The sequence below is a fragment of the Hippocampus zosterae genome, chromosome 19 (genome assembly GCF_025434085.1).
Source record: "Hippocampus zosterae strain Florida chromosome 19, ASM2543408v3, whole genome shotgun sequence".
NCBI classification, from domain to species: Eukaryota; Metazoa; Chordata; class Actinopteri; order Syngnathiformes; family Syngnathidae; genus Hippocampus; species Hippocampus zosterae.
In genome coordinates this window covers 1,103,066-1,122,669 of record NC_067469.1, presented here as the reverse complement: position 1 = coordinate 1,122,669, position 19,604 = coordinate 1,103,066, and the positions used below count along the sequence as shown (strand labels likewise).

The 19,604-nt window shown below is 49.8% G+C and overlaps 2 protein-coding genes across 2 annotated transcripts in view; one reads left to right on the top strand and one right to left on the bottom strand.

Moving 5' to 3' along the window:
- Positions 1–402: 402 nt before the first annotated feature.
- On the bottom strand, positions 403–8,922 carry tnfrsf21 (tumor necrosis factor receptor superfamily, member 21). The gene is made up of 6 exons (XM_052052991.1): positions 8,511–8,922; positions 5,808–6,456; positions 5,059–5,628; positions 2,401–2,666; positions 1,948–2,182; positions 403–1,470 (listed from the first exon to the last, which is right to left on the bottom strand). The coding sequence occupies exons 1-6, from the start codon at positions 8,535–8,537 to the stop codon at positions 1,241–1,243; spliced, it is 1,977 nt and encodes a 658-aa protein (XP_051908951.1). The 5' UTR covers positions 8,538–8,922; the 3' UTR covers positions 403–1,240.
- Positions 8,923–10,481: 1,559 nt separating this feature from the next.
- The window catches only part of cd2ap (CD2-associated protein), a 157,567-nt gene continuing 148,444 nt past the window's right edge, over positions 10,482–19,604 (top strand). The window contains exons 1-8 of the mRNA XM_052052992.1: positions 10,482–10,909; positions 14,483–14,640; positions 15,962–16,130; positions 17,024–17,124; positions 17,442–17,568; positions 17,660–17,841; positions 18,757–18,844; positions 18,947–19,041. Of these exons, the coding sequence (XP_051908952.1) occupies positions 10,906–10,909; positions 14,483–14,640; positions 15,962–16,130; positions 17,024–17,124; positions 17,442–17,568; positions 17,660–17,841; positions 18,757–18,844; positions 18,947–19,041 (924 nt within the window). The 5' untranslated portion in view covers positions 10,482–10,905. The remainder of the gene's footprint in view (positions 10,910–14,482; positions 14,641–15,961; positions 16,131–17,023; positions 17,125–17,441; positions 17,569–17,659; positions 17,842–18,756; positions 18,845–18,946; positions 19,042–19,604) is intronic.

The window sequence follows — 19,604 nt, the reverse complement described above, 5'->3', positions numbered from 1 at the left end:
GGTCACCTTTCAGATGCGGTTCTTCTCATTCAAAGGTTTGTTTCATCTGCAATTCACCATCGTGGTCGCTTGAAAACCGTCGTTATCGATGAATTTGGGTCTTCAAAGTCTTCTGGCTTCGTTACAACACGCGCAAAGTGGAAGAAAAAAATCAGCATTTCCTTCAGGACTGCCACATGAGTAACCACCACTCCCGACGTTGTGACAAATATTGAGCTTTTATTGTTTGGGGGCGGGGGGCACGCACCACGAAGTCTGAGTCAAGGCATCCTCACTCTCCTCTTTGTCCCTCGGTCAAGTTCACAGCAACAGATCTTGAAATCTTTGCTACCGGGAAGGGGGCGGGGGGGTCACGCCGAGGACCAACGTTGCTGCTGCTGTCGCTGTTTACCCCCCCCCCCCCCACCGTTTACTTTTCAGTTCATTTTAGAGTACATGGAACAAAAACCAGAGTCCGTTCTGTCTTTCTTTGGAATCAAAAGTCCTACGTAGACATATTTCAAGTAGACTGTGGCGTATGCATATCTTGTATTGCAGCATGTAATTGCGTCATGCCGAGCAAGGGGGGGGACACACACAGTGGGTGGGGGGAAAAAAAAAAAACAATGAAGATGGAGATCAGCGCAAGTTCAGGCACATATGCTGAGGCCTAAAGCCACATCTTGGATAATATGTCGATTAATGGATGTAATATTTGTTTCATGATTGAAGAGTCTCTAAAAAAAAAAAAAAAAAAAAAAAAAAAAAAAGAACAATATCGGTGTACTGACTTGTTTAAAGTTCAAGCAAATGTCGTTTTTTTTTTTCCAGTTTATGGCATTTTGTCGTCAGACCAGTAGCCAGGGAATCCGGTCTGATCCACGACGTGTGCACATTTTAAATTGCCCCCGTTACAGTGAAAAACATGGCGCCCCAAATGACAAAACCGATATGGAATCAATCACCGAAGCATACATTTGAAACAAAACTTTTCAAGTTTCATTTCGTGATAAAACTCAGACCTTATCAAATGCATTTGCTTGGGAGACACCAAGGAGGGACTTTGAGCGCCCCCCCCCCCCCCCCCCGCCCTCCCGTGTCAGGGTGAATGAAGGAATGAGAGAAAAGACGCAATAGAGAATAGGAGCAAGAGGAAAAGTGAAAACGACCGAGTGCATAAAGTCAACCATTTTGAACGGTACCGGATTTTCTCGGGCGACACGTCTCGTCTTCTCGTCTCCTCCCCGGGCGTCTTCTTTTCCTACAAAAGGTCGGGGAGGTGGCCGTAGACCGAGTCCAACAGCGTCTGGCTGGCCTCCTGACTTTTGACTCCGGCGATCTCAAAAATCCGGTCCAACTTGTCCTCGGCGGCGGGGATCTCCTCGATGACGCGCAGCTCCTCGGGGTTCAGGATGTGCAGCATGTCGTCAAAGATGGGCTGCAGGTCACACGGGTCCAGGCGGACTTGCCGCAGCACCGTGTCCTTCTTCTCTGCGGGGATGACGGCCAAGGGGGAAACAAAATGGAAAACGGGGACTTCTCACTGGATGCTCCTCGCAACCGCAAAATAAAGCGAGAAGCCATCACAACACGGAGAAAACGCGGGGGCGAGCAACACCCGAGTGTTTACCAGCGAGCAGTTGGCAAAGTGCAAAACTAATGGCGACCACAAGAGGGCGTCATCATCCACCTTGTTGAGGGCCACAGCCAGGAAAACAGGAGCCATTTCAAGCACTCATTTCTAGATAACCAGAAATGTCGTCAAAGCGCTTTTCGTATGGATGCAAATATTTTACATTACTGATTTTTTTTCATTTATAATTGTCAATAAATGGATCCACCAACGATTTAAAAAGTTAAAATGCAGAACAAATGAACAACGTTGGATGGAAGAACTGTAAAAAAAATGGAAGAACTATCCCCCGCTCGGTGGAGCATGGTTGAAGACGAGAGCCGCTGCCCACTCACCTTTCGTGATGAACGAGCCGTTTCTACTCAGAGCCGAGTCTTTGCTGGAGGTGGAGTCGCAACGGAGCAGCGGTTCCGACTCATCGTGGAAGAAGCTCTTGGTCCGGTCCACCGGTGACCGCTCGGCACCCGCAGCGCTGCCGCCGCCGTTGCTGCCGGGAGACTCCGGAGGCTTGTAAATGGGACTGAGGCTTTGGCTTACATTCACCGACGTCATCAGCTGGTTGATGTCAAACTGGGGGAAGGCACATCGTTTGGAGTCAAAAGCCAAAGAATCAAAAGGCGTTCGAAGGGGTCTTGCCCAACGTTCTTTGCAAAGAGAGGGAGCGGCCTTCGGGAAAGGCTCCATCCTCTCCTTCTTACGAATAGCAGCATTTTGGACCAACTGGAGACGCTGAATGGAGGATTGTCTGACTCCAAACTCCAGGAAGTTTGCGGCCTTTTTCTCCTTACCTGCGGGTCGTCCTCCATGACCAGTCTGATGTTCTCCACCACGTCGATGCGGCGCCGACGGTGCAAGGCGTTGATCAGCTTGGCCAGATTGGCGTCGCGGTCCCGAATGGTCCAGTGCTGCAGCGCGGCGTACGCCCGCTCGCGATCCGACGAGTAGCCGCTGCAGAAGGCCGCCACTTCCCGCTCGGTGGCGTTGGCCAGCGACTGATAAAGCTCAACCCATTGGGGGCCCACCTGAGCCGCAACCGCTTTGAGAATGTCCACTCCTAAGACAAAGGGAAAGGCGTTGATTTGCCGTCTGGCAAAGACGTTGGCGTAGATCCACTCCAACATCGTTTTCCCATCAATCGATGAAATGAAGACTTCAAAGACTTCACGCGTGAAATTGCTCATCCACTTCGATAAGCTGCGGGTTGATCCCTAATTGACGTCCGCGGTGGCAAACACGCAAAATGCGCAAATCCGGGATGACTGCGAGAGATTAAATGGATAAACTGTCGTCGGGGGGGATATATGTCACACGCACACGCGGACACAAAAAACGGAGTTGGAATCCATCAACGTTGCAGAGGGCAAGACGATGAGACATGTGAGGCGAGCACACGCGTGTCCCCGCGGCGACATGTTGCGTGTGGCTTCTAACATGAACATTGCTGCTGTTACAGTCGTTTTACCCTCAAATGCTCACCAGCCAAAACTTTTTGACCTTGTTTTGGATCCGGCCAGACACGCGCATCCAAACACGCAAATGTTCGGGGGGGGGGGGGGGGTGAATAAACTGGAGCGTAGCCACGGGCCTTGTGGGTCAAATGCCTGCCGCCCGTTTGGCGATAAGCGACAGTGACAGCAGAGAAATCCCCTGGCTCCGAATGCCGCGCTGTCCCCGTTGGCCTAGAAAAGTCTCGTGATGATTCGGCGCGCCGGCCGGCAGATGTGCCCTCCATCAATTTGCAGATGGCGAACGGCGCATTTTCTTAGCATTTTTCGCCATGACGAGCAATTCTGGCGGCCAACGGGCGAGCCGACAAACTCATTGTGAGTCGGCTCGCGTTCCCGCTTTCAGCCATTATTTCCGGTTTGCGCTGTCGAGTTCGTCAGCTTTCCGAGCCCGACTCGAGCATGAGAGCCGAGAAACGCCAATTTGTCGTCTGATTATACGACGCGCTGCGTGATGTCCGGCGGGGAGCCGCGCACGTCAGGAGCATTCCCTCGAAATAACGCCCGCCCTCGACGATCAAACGCGGGGCCGATCTGAGAACAGGCTCCCTAAGCCCGCCGAGCCAGAATGTGCAACTTGGCCTGATATTTAACAAGGGAGGACGCCGGGCGGGTCTCATCTTGTTTTCCTTCATATTTTTTTCCACAACATTCTCCCAACTTGCTTTGGAAATAGATCTGGCAAATTAAATGACTTCCCACGGAGCGCGGACCCCCACTTGTGAGGTTCTTTCCTAGCATCGCAATGTTTTTTTTGTTTGTTTGTTTTTAATGGCCCTCGTTTTTTTCCGACGCGCATTGATGACATCACGGGCATGAATTATTGAACGGCGACAACGTACCAGAGCGCATTCTGAGAATACTCGACCTCGTGACTCACGTTTCCGGTTGCCTCTCAACAAAATGGCAAACTGAGTTCATGGGAGGGAGCTCTCGCACCTTTCCTTTTCATTCTCTAGTTTATTGTCTCACCGTTTTAAAGACTCTCGTTAAATACATACATAACACATGGGCTGCAGATGAGTCACGGCATCACAAACGACTAGCGTGCGCGCAACGGACCACCGCGGGAAAAAAAAAAAATCACCCCCCCCCCCCCCAAAGCATTTGGCTCTTAATTGGGAGGCGCGTTGAACAATGCTTCAACAGTTCTCGGTGAGTTTACCAGCGAACGTCATCGCCGGATGAGTTCCAGGAGCGCCCTTTTGCCTTCCTGGAAGAATCTTTCCAGGAAGGCATGACGGGAGGGCCGAGAATGTTGGCAGAGTGCTTTTCGACTCCTGGGGGGAGAGGACTGCAAAGTGTCAAACGGTTGATTTTCCCCTCAACTCTTTTGAATCAAGCAAACACCAAATGAGGAGGTGACCCCACCCCCAACCCCCCACACCCCCTGAGTCTTAACGTTTGTCTTTTTATCTTACTCCTATCAAGGCTGCGCATGGCTTTGTCTCTCCGTCGAAGGAACGCTCTGACCTGCGCGCGTACAAAAAAAAAACAGCCAAACTCGATGCAGCTGAAACCAGATTTTTCCAGTCGGTTGCTGAGCACAGCCAAGGGAGGGTGGCGGCTCTTTCCTCATCGAGTGCGCGCAACCCTTTTTTTAAAAAAAAAGTTGGGTGTCTCTTTCCTTCTCTCCGCGTGAAACGGCGCTCTCCACCTGTTGCGGCCTGCCGTCGTGTCAACAGATAATGCGCCGCGGAGACGGAGAAAAAAAAATAGAAGCCTAGAGTGCGAGTCATCGGGCACGGCGGCAAATGCAAAGCGCGATACGGATGTCATGCTGAGAAGAAAACCTTTCGACAGTACAACGGGAAGATTGTTCGCTTCCAGACTATCGGGTGTTCGGTGTGGAAAAAAACAAGGGGGGGGGGGGATAATGGTATTCATCCTTCGGGCGGGAGTCATGAAAGACAATTGGAGTCATGGTAGCGGCGGTCTCACCTTGTCCGTTGGAGTAATAGATCCACTTCTCTTTGACGTGGGCAGGGGGGGGCGGCGGCGCTTTCTTCTGAATGGCCCTTTCCACGATACTGCTCGGGTCCCGCGCGGGGCCTTTCTTCAGTACGCGGGAACTGCGTTTCACGCTGCACATCACGATCACCACCAGCGCGAGCAGCAGCAGCAGGACGATCATCCAGGGGAGGTGCTCGTTGATATCGAAGTGATCGGCGGCGCTGGGCCGCGGGGATCCTCTTCGGGTGCCGCGGTTGGGATCGGGAACTCGGTCTCGGTTCGGCTGCGCGGGGATCTTCCCCATTCCCGTCCCGACGTTGACCTCCGACCCCTCGAGTGCCTCCGTCGTCCGCTTATTAGGGACACGCGGAGGGTAAGAATTGGGTTCATCAAACGATTGCTGGCGGCGTGGCAGCTGTCGGGTGAGCGGGGGCGCCGAGGCCCGAGCGCGCTCACGGACGGCCGCGTTGGCGCTTGGCGCACCGCTGCGAATTTCAGGCCCGAGTTTCCCGTCTTGAGTTTCTCTCAGTCGAATCGCACCCGAACGTACGTCGATGCCTGGGTGGAGACGATTCGGGGGGGGTGAGTGAGAACAAATGGCACAAGTCAAGAAAAAAACAAGATCGGCAATGCAGTTGACATTGACCTCCTCAACGGCTCTTGCGCACCCCAAAAAAATCCGCAATTTTGGTTGAATGGGGCTTTGTAAACGCCGCCGACGATCGACGAGCTCTCACCTTGACGATCTAACGGCGATGAGGAAGATTCCGACGTCGCCGAGTCGCGTCTTCGCGAGGGGCCCGTCGGCGGCGCTCCGCACAGATTATCGGTCTCCCTGGTCCCCGCCGCGAGCAGCGTCAACCCCCGAGCTCGGCAGTCGGCGTGGGCTCGGCACTTGAGCGCGTTGGACTCGGCGTCGGAGAAAGTTCCTTTGGTGCACGGCTTGCAAATCACATCTTCCGTTTCGCCACCCCGCTTTTTCACCCTGGTCCCGGGGGGGCACAGAGAATGGGGCCGACACTCGGCGCCGCCTTCCGCCGACAGGAAGCTGTCGGGAGGGCAGGCGCAGACGCGGTCCCGGGAGCTGGCGCAGGCGACTTTCTCCAGCAGGCCGGCGGGACACGGCGCTCGGCAGCGATGGCATTGCGCCACGCCGTTTTCGCCTCGCGTGAAAGTACCTTCGGGGCAGGGGCTGCACTCCCGAACGGCGGTTAAGGTACAGTGGGCCGACACGTAGGTGCCGGCCGGGCACTTGTCGCAGACCAACCGGGTGCCGGAATGGGGGTCTTTGTATTGATAATGGCGGGGGGAGAGGAAGGGCGGCTCGGCCGGGTGAGTGGCGTTCAAAACCCGCGCCGAGATTTCCACCGCCAACGTCCACAGGACCTGAGGAAGACACGGCAAGATTGTTGAAAACAAAAAAAAAAGTTTGGCGGCCCGGTAGCCAAGTGGTTAGCACGTCGGCTTCACAGTGCAGAGGTACCGGGTTCGATTCCAGCTCCGGCCTCCCTGTGTGGAGTTTGCATGTTCTCCCTGGGCCTGCGTGGGTTTTCTCCGGGTGCTCCGGTTTCCTCCCACATTCCAAAAATATGCATGGCAGGCTGATTGAACACTCTTTTTGTTCAGATTATTATCGAAACAGCATTCCTAGCCTGCCTTTAACGTTCCTATGCGGCCGGAGAACAGAAGATTATGCGGGTATCTAACGGGAAATCTCTTTCAGCCACACCGCAGACACGCCGGTTGCTTTACAGGAATGGAGCACAGCATGCATGAATCCACTCAGGGCGCGCTCCCCCCTCTCGGGCTCGTCCGACATGGTCGCCGGCCAGAAGGCACACGCGCCAGCTCGGCCCACCCACCCAGAAAGCCACATATTAGTCCGCCATCCAAGTCGCTTCTCCTCGGCCAAAACCAAACGCTTTCGCTTGACGCAAACATGTTTGCGTGCGAGTGTCACAACAACATTGGGCGCCGATCGCTATCTAATTAAGGGAAGGGCTTAATGTGCACACATGTTCAGGATAGGGCCATGCACGTGCCCCCCCCCCCCCACCCCCTTCGCTGACTAAACCCCTTCCCCCTCATGTTCACCCTAAGAAGCACCTGTTGTTTTGTGGCGCCGCATGCCTTCCTCGCACCGTGGTCGCGAAGGGAACTGTTTGGATTGGCTCGCTGTGAATTTATCGCTGACAAAGGCTAAAAGAAGATTTATTTGAATTTTTTTCTTTTTTTTGGGGGGGGGGGGGTTGCGTCACACTACTAAGTGCTCATCCATCGTGACAATGACTTGACACAAGCTTGTGGTTTGAACACATCCTCTTTGCCGCGCATCGCTAGGCTGACTGTTTTCGAACTTGTGGGAGGACGCAGTCGGGATAAAGAAAAGCGACTTATGTTTACAATTTACAAGAAATGCTAATTACTTTATTTCCCAACACCTTGACAATCTCTGGTGCTGGCCTCTGCATTAGCATCTCTAGTGGGTACGATAGGATTTATTTAAAATTTCTATGTTGATAAATATTAGTCGTCAACTGCTATTTTGTAGGAGCCCGTAAAGATAAATGTAGCCGTTATTTGCTTTACCAATAATGGTATTCATCCGATTTTTGCTCGTGGTTGTGAAGCGCTTTGAATCAGTGAGTAAAAATAGAATATCTTGATACTTACGAACTTAACTTTACTTACTGACCGAGCGAACGACCTACTCACTGACTGACTCGGTATCGCCCCCCGGTGTCCAAGGCCGGCGTAACAGAAGGATCAACGCACTGAATTGAATTACAGCATTAATTCATGACGCGCAACCTGTTTCGGGCTTTACATTCTATTTTATGGCAATTGGCTGTTTTGATCAAGTACGGGATTATTGAATGTTATTTTTCCTTATTAAAAAACAACAACATTCATGTTTTTTTGCGGGGAGATTCAAGTCAATTCAATTCATTTCAATGGGGGTCAACCAACAGTGGTGCAAAAAACAAAACAAAAACAAGTTGCGGGTCTTAAGTGACTTTAGGCTCTACAAAAAGTACTCGGCCCATGTCTTTGTGGTGACAAGCGATGAGTTGAGAAAGACTTGACTGATATTTCCAGTAATTTGGTCAACACAAGCGCAATGTGGCAAACAAGCGCAGCACTGTTACAGCCTTTGTATGGCTTCGCCCACAGGGGAATAACTGGATACTGATGAGATGTTAATAATGTGTGTGTGTGGGGGGGGGGGGGGTACGGGGAGGGAGGGGCCGTCGGATAAATGGTCATTGTGATTGAAAATGGTGAACATGTAGGAACAGTGCCCCTGAAGCTCGGTCTGGAATCGACTGGAAACGGATGTGGGAAGAGAAAATAGGCACTGGCCCTTTAAAATGAGAATCTGTTGAAGGAATCCTGAGAATATGCAACGAGACGGTAAAGATTCGAATGAAAGCACTCACCACTGCAGAAATGTACATGGCGGACATGGTGTCGATGTGCGGGACTCAGATGAGGCTCACGCAAACGTCCGTGCCTAAGCTGACAAGATCAACACTTCTCATCTCTGGGTGTCTCCGCTCGTCATCCTTCTCCTCAAGTGGAGGAGTAGAGCCGCTCAACTGCGGTGTTTTCTAGTCCGGGTCCCCAGATGGAGCGGCTGAAGGGAGTCGGGGGTGAGGGCTCGTCTCACGAAGAACGCGGTGCTCGGTCCCATCGCGGTGACGACGGATGAGGGCCACACGGTCATCGCCGCCTCGCCCCGTCGCGCGCTCGTTGAGTGAGCAAGTGCGGCGCGGTCCTCTCGCCGCAGAGCACCGCGGAGACTCGGGAGCCGTGACGTCACCGGCGGGGCGTGGTTAAGGACGCACGTGCGCTCGGGTTCTCTTTCAGTTTCCTGTCGGGGAGAAGAGATCATAATAATAATAAAACATTTTATTTATAAGCGCCTTTCAAGACAGCCAAGGACACTTTACAATAACAAAAAAACACAAAACAATACGGGTTGAGCAGCGGCAGCCAAACGCGCCAGCGTTCACTCAACCCGGAAGTCAGAACGACTGCTTCTCATTCGTGCTATTTACTGTGCATTTCAATATACTGGACGTAAACATCTTTTTTTTTTGTTTCACGGTTGCATCAGCCGGAAAATTGTACGCTCTCGGGACCAAATACCACTCGGGTTAATTTGACCCAACGTTTCTGGATTACTAAATTTTCAAAGAGCATTTTACATTCAATCAACAAAGGCGTTCTTTTGCATTCAAGCAGGTGCTAATTATCAGAAAGTGCCGAACCCCTGCGCTCGTCTGATATGTGTCAGTGGGGCAAAACATGGTTGTTTGAGCAAGCCACTCGGTCATCTGTTCTGTGCAGTCTGCCATCCAGTTAGCATCCTTCTGCCCAGACATGACGTGTTCACTGTTTTGGCCCATCTAGCGGCGGTCAGCATTACACACAAGCTGTCACGCTTACAGCCTCGGGCATGGCCGCAAATAGCAGCAGCTGAGAAGCAAGTCCAGCGCCATCTGCCTCGCACGTGCAACGAAGAGGAGTGGACGTGAAAGCACAGGATGGATGGAGATGAAGGGATGACGTGTAATTGTTTGCCATTGCACAAGACGGAAAATCCGGATGAGAAGTAGGTCAAATTCAGCAGATGTAGGGAATCCGAGCGATGCAATGCCACTTGAAATCGGGGAGGCAGCCGGCGCCAAGAGAAATCAAGAATGTTCTGACAGTGCGTGACAGGGGGAGATAAGGATCGAGTCACATCCTGACCGGCACACTTCTGCTTCCTCATCCTGCAGAGAGGAGCGGTGACATTCAAGCTGGACAAACTACTGGAATGGTCGCGGGGCAACCACATTTTCTCAGGCTGTAGTTACCAGGCGATGTAGAATGTGGCTTTGCAGAGCACGATTGGGGGGCGTGGGGGGGGGGGGGTGGTGTTGGGGTTAGACCAAGTTGGACCACTCGGTCTCAATCTTTCGAGGGACATGCGTTCCAAAGTGCATGGGCGGCCTCTGCCGCAGATGCTGCCATTCTCCTTTTCGCCACAGCGTGGCGCCCCAACATCATTCTTGAATGGTCCGCCATTCTCGCGTCAGTTATTGACACGGTTACTACACTTCTGGTTCGGTCCGCCTGCCTGAGGACCATCGGATCAATCAATAAATAATCATTTATATACCATAACAGGCATGGCCCATAAGTCATTGTTTCTCATACCATCCAGTCATAGTTTCATGAAATAAAATGCACACATACACTCGCCCGCCCCCCACACCCCCGCTCAATGATGAGTGCGATGGCCATTTTTTTGTGGATATGTTGGGACTGATTGTGGATGGTATGATAAAGAATGACAGACGAACAACCCCCCCCCCCCCATACCCGGAAGCGTTGTGCCATCCAGTTGTAAACGATCTGGCTACGCCCCTGGTGGAGCACTTGTGTAGCAGGGATCAAAATTCCACCATTCATCTGGCCGAACTTTTCCCCCCGGCTTTGAAAGGTCGCGAAGTTACGCGCAGTTTTGTCGTATTTTTTATTTTTTTGGTGGCAGTCGCTCCGCTGCGATGGAGGCATGTCCAAGGAAGGTGGAGACTCCTGCTCAACTTCCTGCACAATACTCTTGAAGCACCGCCAGGAGACAAGAAGGGAGTCTTCTGCTTCAGGCAAAGGGCGAATGGATCTACGGGCTCTCTTGTTTTTCCCCCTAATTACAACCGCATCGTAGCTGTTAACCGTTTATACGCCCCCATCTTCTCGGCGTGTAGCTCTCGAGTTAGCCGCAAACCTGCCGAATAATCGATTGGCAACGTTTGGTAGCCGAGGCGGCGCAAAAGGAAAGGAATGGGTGAGTTTTCCATGATGTGGCGCTTGTGTGTCGTTTGCGTGTGCTTTCAAAAAAAAAAATAAAAAAAATTGCCAAACGTTGCTTTTGGCCTCATCGTGCACAAGTCAAGCCCCCGCGAAGCATTCGAGCCTCACGTCGATGCCCTTAAGTCACTCCGTGAGCGTTTGAAGAACGGTGGTTTAATAAAGTAAGCAATCCACTTAGGTTAGCTTAGCCTGTGGAGGAATAGCGAGCTAGCAAACTCAAGCGAATAAACGCCTCCTCTTTTGCCTGCATTAACTCGCTATGTGGACGTAAACAATCTTAAAAAAAACAACAACAATAACTGCTGCTGTCTAAATCGCGATCTACAGTTAAACCACCGATCAACAAAACATATTTTTTAATGTCTGAACTAAATTGTGTGAAGTTGGCTGCGGACGTGAGTTTCCACCCACTTTTATGATCAGACGAGGCAAGCAACTCTGCTTCTCAAACTGATTTCTTGGGTCGTTTTGTGTGAATGGCAGCGTTTCATCTTGAAATTAGGCTTCGCGTGTAGTTGTGTGGTTACGGTATTACAACGTAGTCGTAAACGATCAGTGTTGTCACTCCGAGAGTTGGGACAACAGAAAATATGGACTGATCATATCTATGGATCACCATTGTATCGAAATCTACACCAAACTATTTTGCTTCCAGTTCAGACTCTTGCCGTTTTGTCCTGATGTTTTAGTCAGTAACGCGTTTTCTTAGTTTGTTCAATTGGTTTGGTGGCAGGTTGGGGTTTTCTGAGCTGCTTCACACCTAACGCGACCCCCCCCCCCCCCCTTCTGCCCCGAATTATGCAACCTTCCTACCGCATCTCTTGAGGCGGGGAAGTGTGCGTTTGGAAAGACGCGCATGTGGTTGTGCGCAGTTCAGCTTTGCTATGTTGCAAAACAGGTTTGAAACCTGACGTGCTTGGCAAAGGGTATTTTCGAAAGATTTACTGGTCTTCGTGTGTATTCTTGTCCGACTGGTATAAAAATAATAATACACATTTCTTTCCTCAAAAGTGAAAGAAAATTTAAAAAATGGCTGACTTTGGCTTTCTTCAGGAGACCATTTTGCTTCTCTTTCTAAAATGATTTGCAATAACTTGTAAACTAACCACAAAAATGTCGATATTTCACAGTAGCATGTTTGTTACTCGTGTAGTAAGCAGAACAGTGCGACCATTTTCCATTTCAAGCTGTCAGAAACAGATTTTGCTGGATTCACACACCTCTAATTCACACCAAAAGTCTGGAGTAGCTCATTTGTTTTGTTTTCAGGAGACATGTCCCGTCTGACTTGAGCTCATGTTTACATTTGAAACAACGCACATGCAAACCACCAAAACAAAAGTGACAACATGGCTCAACAACAACACAGAGGCAAACGGATGTTGAATGTCTGGCGCGAATGTGGATCGTTTTGACAGTCGTGTTTGACGACGCGCACAAAAACGTCACCGTACTTTGGAATAATGGTGTTCATTTACGCTCTAGTTTTTCCCAATTGGATTGGAGAAATTGGACTTGTCACTCAGGTATGCTTTTTCTCAGTTGGCAACTGGCTGAGGGGGATTTTGGGCTGTGTTTGAACATGTCCGTGTGTGACTCTATTAGCCTCGCTCGCTCTCTCTCTAGCTTTGATAGCCGCACACTAATGACTAATAAACTAAATATATAAAATTGCGGTTGGAGGATGAAAATACAATCGGCGTAAACAATGTTAGCGGTTCAATTCTTTTTTTTTTTTGTTTCCTTATCACAGACGTTGTTGTCGCCGCTCGTGTTTGATTGGCTCTCCAAACAAATTGATTGTGGATTCAAGTCAAGAAAAGTCACCTTGAGTCGGTCTTAAATTTAAGCCGCGAGGTTTGTGAAACGTCCACATCCTGACAGACGGCGACACGAATGCGAGGCGGGGAGACTTCCGGCAGAGAAGCAGCTGCGCGTGTTCTTGCGGCCTGCGATCTCGCCCCCGCGCATCGACGACGACGACTTGACAAGATCGCAAATGATTTCCGTGGTGTGTGGCTTTGATATCCGCGCTTGCGCCATCTCGCGTATATTCACTGCTCGTCTTTTGATGGCACAATAATGCGTGCTGCTAGCCGTCTGCATTACACTGACAGGAAGGCTTCCGATTCATTTTTTTTTGTGTCCGTATTTTGAAAGGCGTTTCCTCTGAGGAACAAACCAAGATGCTGACACTTTGTGGATTTGAAGGTCAACCGTGAGGGTCAATTTGGCATCCGCTAGCGATCATACGACGTTGTTGGTTTTGATTTGTCATGAACCAATCAAATTTGTTTGTTTTAAACCAACGCGCGCAGAGATCTTATCGCGGTTCGTGAAACCCACAGCTAGTTTGAAATGACTGCGTACCGATTGGGCTCAAACACGGTGCAGCCGAGATAATTTGACAATGGCTTTTTGCTACAGGCGCTAGGACTAGTTTTTCAGGTAGCTACAAGAACATTTCCATCGCCAGGAATGTTGTGTTTTCACCGACATTTTTTTGTTATTATTATGATGATAATAGACAAAGTGGAACATAGAGTGCGGTGAATATACAAAGTAGAAAAATGGATGCCATGATACTTCGGCGTCAATCAAAGCGTGACATTAAAGCGGCGGTGCTACTTGATCGCGCCGTTAACTTACTTGGCTTTAGCCGCCGTTGCCGCAACCGCGCCGCCGCGCCGGCTCCTGCGCCGCAGCCTCTCGATGTGAGCACGGCCGGCTTGGCTGGAGTCAAGAAGGCCGGAGCGGAGCGGGCAGCAAGGCTTGCGGACACGACCAGCTGCTAAAAAAATAAAAAGGCAGACGGGATTCATCGGTTGGACCCATGTCATGATATTGTCTTCAGTTCCAAAAAAAAAGACATCATTCTCCATCTCTGCCTTCATAATGTTGAATATTCATTCATTCAATTATCTTCCGAGCCGCTTCATCCTCACTAGGGTGGCGGGGGGTGCTGGAGCCTATCCCAGCTGTCTCCAGGCAGTAGGCGGGGGACACCCTGAACCGGTTGCCAGCCAATCGCAGGGCACACAGAAACGAACAACCATTCGCACTCACACTCACACCTAGGGACAATTTAGAGTGTTCAATCAGGCTGCCACGCATGTTTTTGCAATGTGGGAGGAAACCGGAGCACCCGGAGAAAACCCACGCAGGCCCGGGGAGAACATGCAAACTCCACACAGGGAGGCCGGGGCTGGAATCGAACCCGGTACCTCTGCACTGTGAAGCCGACGTGCTAACCACTGGACTACCGGGCCGCCCAATGTTGAATATTTCCTGGAAATATTACATTTATTCGAGTTATTCGATTAGTACTTCATCAATCTTCGTTCATTACTAATGTCTATTTTATATTGTGTGACGTTTTTATTTTTGTGTGTGTGTGTGTGTGTGTGTGTGTGTGTGTGTGTGTGTGAACCCTCCATGTCGCACGAGTTAACTTCCTCCGTTTTCACTTGGACCCCCCCCCCCCCCCCTTTTTTTTTTAAAATTGTTTTCCTCTCTCTGACCTCCTTCCTGTTGTTCTCCGGAGCAGAGGTGGTGGTGGAGTTTGACTACGAGGCGCTCCATGAGGATGAGCTGACCTTGCGAAAGGGGGACCTCATCAAGAACGTGCGCTGCATCCAAGAGGACGGCTGGATGGAGGGAGACCTCAACGGCAAAAGGGGACTCTTTCCCGACAACTTTGTGAAGGTAAGAGCGGGGCGAAAAGACGGTTTGCCTCGACATCTAGTTGACGGGGGTGGTATTTGAGTTCAAAGTTCAAGTAGCGACCGATCCCTTCCCTGCAACATTTCTAACGTGTCCAATTGATTTACTGTAGGCAGGGACATTTTATGACTTTACTGTTTTATGACTTGTCCGTCACCGCGCTTGGATAGATAATCCGCTAAGACCTGGGGGGGGGGGGGGGGGGGGGGGTTTGGAACTTTTCTTGAGGCTAGCGCTATCCACAGAAGCCGTTTGTCACGCCCCCCCGACTCCCTTTTTCATTGCTATGACTGCCGAACGGCACGGGGGCAGGAGACTTGTGCCTCAGGGACAAAATTGGCAAGAGATTAAACGTCGCTCTGCCAGGACACGCGGGATTAGTTGCCAGCCATCTTCTTAAAGTCTCCTCGGGTCACGTGAGCGCGGTTCTTTTTGCCAGGATCTCGGTCTTGCTTTGTCACTTTGGACAGCTGAGAAGGCCGGTCAACTGAGGAACCCCGATTATTCACGCGCGCACATAGAATCTGTGGCCGAATCATCTCTCGGGTTATGTTTGCATAGCGGGAGCGACATTGGGACACACACACCTGCAGCTGCACGCACACACACACACTTCCTATTTCGTGGAAGTGCCGAGTCAGCGTGAGCCAGGAAGCGGCCATTGTTTAGCGAAATGCAACGTTCCCGCACCGACGCCGCGGTTGTCTCGGTCTGTCACTCACCTCAAATTCAAACCACGTCAGCCGGTTCAATATTTGATTTTTAGCAATGACCGTTGACGAGGCTCATTTTGTTTTCCTGACAAAATGGACTTTTGAAGGAAAAGCCGTTCAGAGAACGCGTGGATGGAGGAAGAGAACTTTTAAGGAATACGGGGCAGGGGCCCGGGAAAAGGCCTCGACATCGCTTTTCATCATCGATGAATCGCCGTTGTCGTTGTCTGTTGTGTCGAATGATGTCACTGACATGCTTTAAAGAGTGACCGCAAGGACAAAACAACCCGGTAACAGAGGCAAGAAAAAAAAACTCACCAACCGTAAAAAAAAAAACACTGGGGGGCGGGGGGCATCTGCCTCGGCTAGTCGGGTTGAGTTCAACAGGTCACTTAGCGGGGCAGAGGGTAGCTAGAGAGAGAGAGAGAGAAAAAAAAAACAGGATAAAGGGGTCAGCGGTGGGATGATTCCTAAACCCGACGTGTATTTTGGTGTCGTTTTAGCTCCGCCCTTTGGGGAAACGGGGATATACCTCGATGACAGCAATTTCTCCAAACGTTCAATGTTCAATCATGTTCGTGTTCCCCAAGGAAATCAAACAGGAGGCCAAGGAAGTGAAAGCGGAATCCAAAGAGCAATCGGCTCAGCCTCTGAAGAGAGAGAAGTCCATCGGCAACGTCGCCAACTTGGTGCAGAGGATGAGCACCATCGGGATCCCCACCGGGGGGTTCCAGCCGCGGCCGGCGGCTGCCACGAAGAGTAAGGAATACCTTCGCAGATGAAAAAAACAAAACAAAATACAGATCAATTTTGATGTTTTTTTTTTTACTTTTATGTTGCCTAACATGGCTTAAGATAAGATAAGATAAGATAAGATATCCTTTATTCGTCCCACACTGGGGAAACTTACAAGGGTCGAGCAAAAAAAAAAAAAAAAATCCATCAAATTTGTTTATAGATTTTTTTTCTTTTTTAATAAATGTAAAGTTTCCAACAATTCTGTCATTTTAAGGTCAGTGTTGAATTATGGAATTGATAAAACACAAGTTTAAAATCATTTTAGCCCAAGGCTGAGAGAGAAAAACAAAAATCTAATTTTGCAAGACCTAAAAAATGCTCTTCCAGAATTCTGTCGTGATGACACCGCAAGAAAATTCGAATGCATCTCATTTGATTCGCATACAAAATAATTTTGTTTTCTAAATTTGGGAGCTGCGAGTCATTTAGGCTGAAAGTGAAAAGTCATTTGCGATTGGACAAAATCGATCCGCTTGGCGGCGCAGTTTCGGACCACTTGGATCGCTTTGGCGGTTTAACACATTCACTGCAACGAAATGCCAAATATGCAGCGGAACTGGGGGTGTGGGGGGGGGCAAGTGATTAAACAAAGTCCTCACTTTTTTTTGTCAACCATTTCCTTGGCTGCTGTGCTTGAACATCTCCAAATAGTTATCTCCCATTTTCTTCATGGTGCTGCCACCGCCGACATTTTACATGTTGACACTGCTCATACCGCCCCCCCCCCCCTTTTTTCTAATCCTCGAGGCCCTGCACGTATGAACATGTTCAAAAAAAAAAAAAAAGGGCGCAGAGCTGAAGTCACATAGCCGGTTTTGGTTTGACGTCCGTCCCTGCCTCCCTTCTTTTCACAGAGTTGAAGAAGAGGCAGTGCAAAGTGTTGTTTGAGTATCAGCCGCAGAACGAAGACGAACTGGAATTAAAAGTGGGGGAGATTTTAGACATCACCGAAGAGGTATTGTCTCCATCGTTTGTTTTTTTTTTTTTTTAAGATGCCAGCGGGTTGCATCAAATGGACTTCTTTATCGTCTGCTTTATCCGACAATGCCGGAAGACGTTTTGTTTGACGTTTTGTTTGTCATGTAACAGGTTCCGAAAGCTAATTGCTAAGCTAACCTTCCGGCGTGACGGCGAAAACAATGCAGAGCGCAAAAAGTAGTGTCGTGTTTCACTTACCGAAAAGCAGCTTTTGGCACAGTTTGTAATTCCAGCAATATTGAGGACTTGATACCAGCTTAGCCGTGGCCCCCAATGGGCTCTTCTTGCGCGCAGGTGGAAGAGGGTTGGTGGAGCGGCGTCAACAACGGCAAGTCAGGACTCTTCCCTTCCAACTTTGTCAAAGAAGTGGACGTCGCCAAAGAAGACGGAGACTCCAACGGCACCATCCCAGAAGAGGCCGGTATGAGGCCGAGAGCCAGCCGAGAGACCTTTTTTTGCCCGCTCGTCCCCCCCCCCCCCCCCCTTGCCCTCACACCGCATCTCCTCCGCAGATGGACACGGTGCAGAAAACATAATGACGACCCCGTCGTCGCCCCCGCCGGCTTCGGGCAACGGAGCCATCGTCCAGCCCAAAAAAATCCAGGGGATCGGTTTTGGAGACATTTTCAAAGAAGGCTCGGTCAAATCAAAGGTCCGAATTCCCCACCTGGATACGGAAGACAAAAAGGAAAATGTGAGTTTTTGACGACGGTCGCGACGCACGTCACGTTTGGAAAGTATAGGACGGCCGTTTTTGACTTGCAACACAGCTAGCTTGCAATTTTGGAGGTGCTCAACTATCTACATCTCCAAATAATAACCCCCCCCCCCCCCCCTTCTTCTCTCCTTATCTCTTCACAACAGTCATTGCACATATGGCTTGGTCTTGAACCTCTCGCTCCCTTTTTTTTTTTAAACTGAGTTTGCTATTTCCATTTGACATTGAATAGACGACATGGCACATGTATGAGCGCTGATGCTCACCTGGCTTTTCACACGCACCGGCAGTTGCAATCGGAGGTTTCCTTTTGGTGATGCGGAAAGGAAACTTTGCATCGGTTGTCAACTTGGTGTCAGCCATCCATTTTCTCAAACGCTCTCTTGGGTGATTGACGCCTCTTACCAGCGCGCGGAGGTTGGTTAGCTACAAGCCGGACAGTTCACGACTGTTCCTCTGACCAGTTCTCGATAATCATGGCCACCTTACGTATTGTAGGCGAACTCAAAATAACCAGCATGAAAGTGACTCCATATTTTTTTTTTTGGGGGGGGGCTTATTCAACAATTTACTGCACGTCTGAACCGATATGAATCATTAGCATTTTTTTACCCCCCCTCATCTTGCTGTCAACGTTGATGAGATGATGTCATAAACTCCGACCTTTTTCCGGGTGCTCCCCGTCACACCGACGTATCATTGATATCACCCGAATCCTCAAGAACTTAAGCACCCCGCAACGGTGCCCCCCCATTTCTGAAAACCACGTTTCCATTTTCCTTTGAGTACTTTCTTGCAATTAACGCCGTAACGAGCTTTTCCATATGAAGTCCCTTTGTCCATTTACGTGCCATCAATCATTTCCATCTTTCACGTTTGCTGCATTTTCAGCCACCGCCTTCATTACCATCAGCCGCAAAGCCCCCCTTTGCCAATGTGACAGAAATGCAGAGGGGCGACGGAGAGAGCAACTCCAAAGGTAAAATACCTGCCGGCCTTTTGTGCGTGTCGTGTTTTTTATTTCTATTTTTTCCGATCCTACACTTCCTCTTCTGAATCTCCACATTCCCGACATCCAAAGCTAAAGACTTCTGTCGGGTCACCTTCGCTTTGGAAGCCACAAATCAGGATGAGCTGACTTTGCGCGAGGATGACATCATCTCGATCATCAGCAAGGTAAGATGTTGCTCGGTGTCTGAATGTACAAGAATACCAATGACTTTAGGAAGTTTATCATTTCAACCAGCGTCGCCTGCGCGTTTTCAGACCCTCAAAACCACAAAATGGTCTAACCACCATCGGTGAACTCAAAAGATAAGTTTTTTAAAAAAAAACAACAATATAGACATGTACAGTACCCGCAGTTGCCAAGAGAATACGACAGGAGGGAATTCTGCCCTCTGGTGGTGAACGGTGGGATTACAATTTACACTTGGTTAGATCACCTCGGTCGATTCTGACTTTTTAGTTGTTTTTTTTTTCTTCTGTGCAGATTTGGTTGTGTTCTTGGCCTAAAGGCAAAAGCTAAGAGTTAGCGTGGGACGTTGCTGCCACCAAGTGGAGTTATTTGGACATACACTCTGACCTTGTTATTTATTTTTTATCATTGCATCATTAATATGGGGGAAGTGTCTTCTGGCTTCAAATATTCTTCAGACATATATTTTGACTTTGCACCTTTTAATTGACTTTTTTTTATTCACACACATGATTGCGTGTTTGTGCGTTTACCTTCTTAA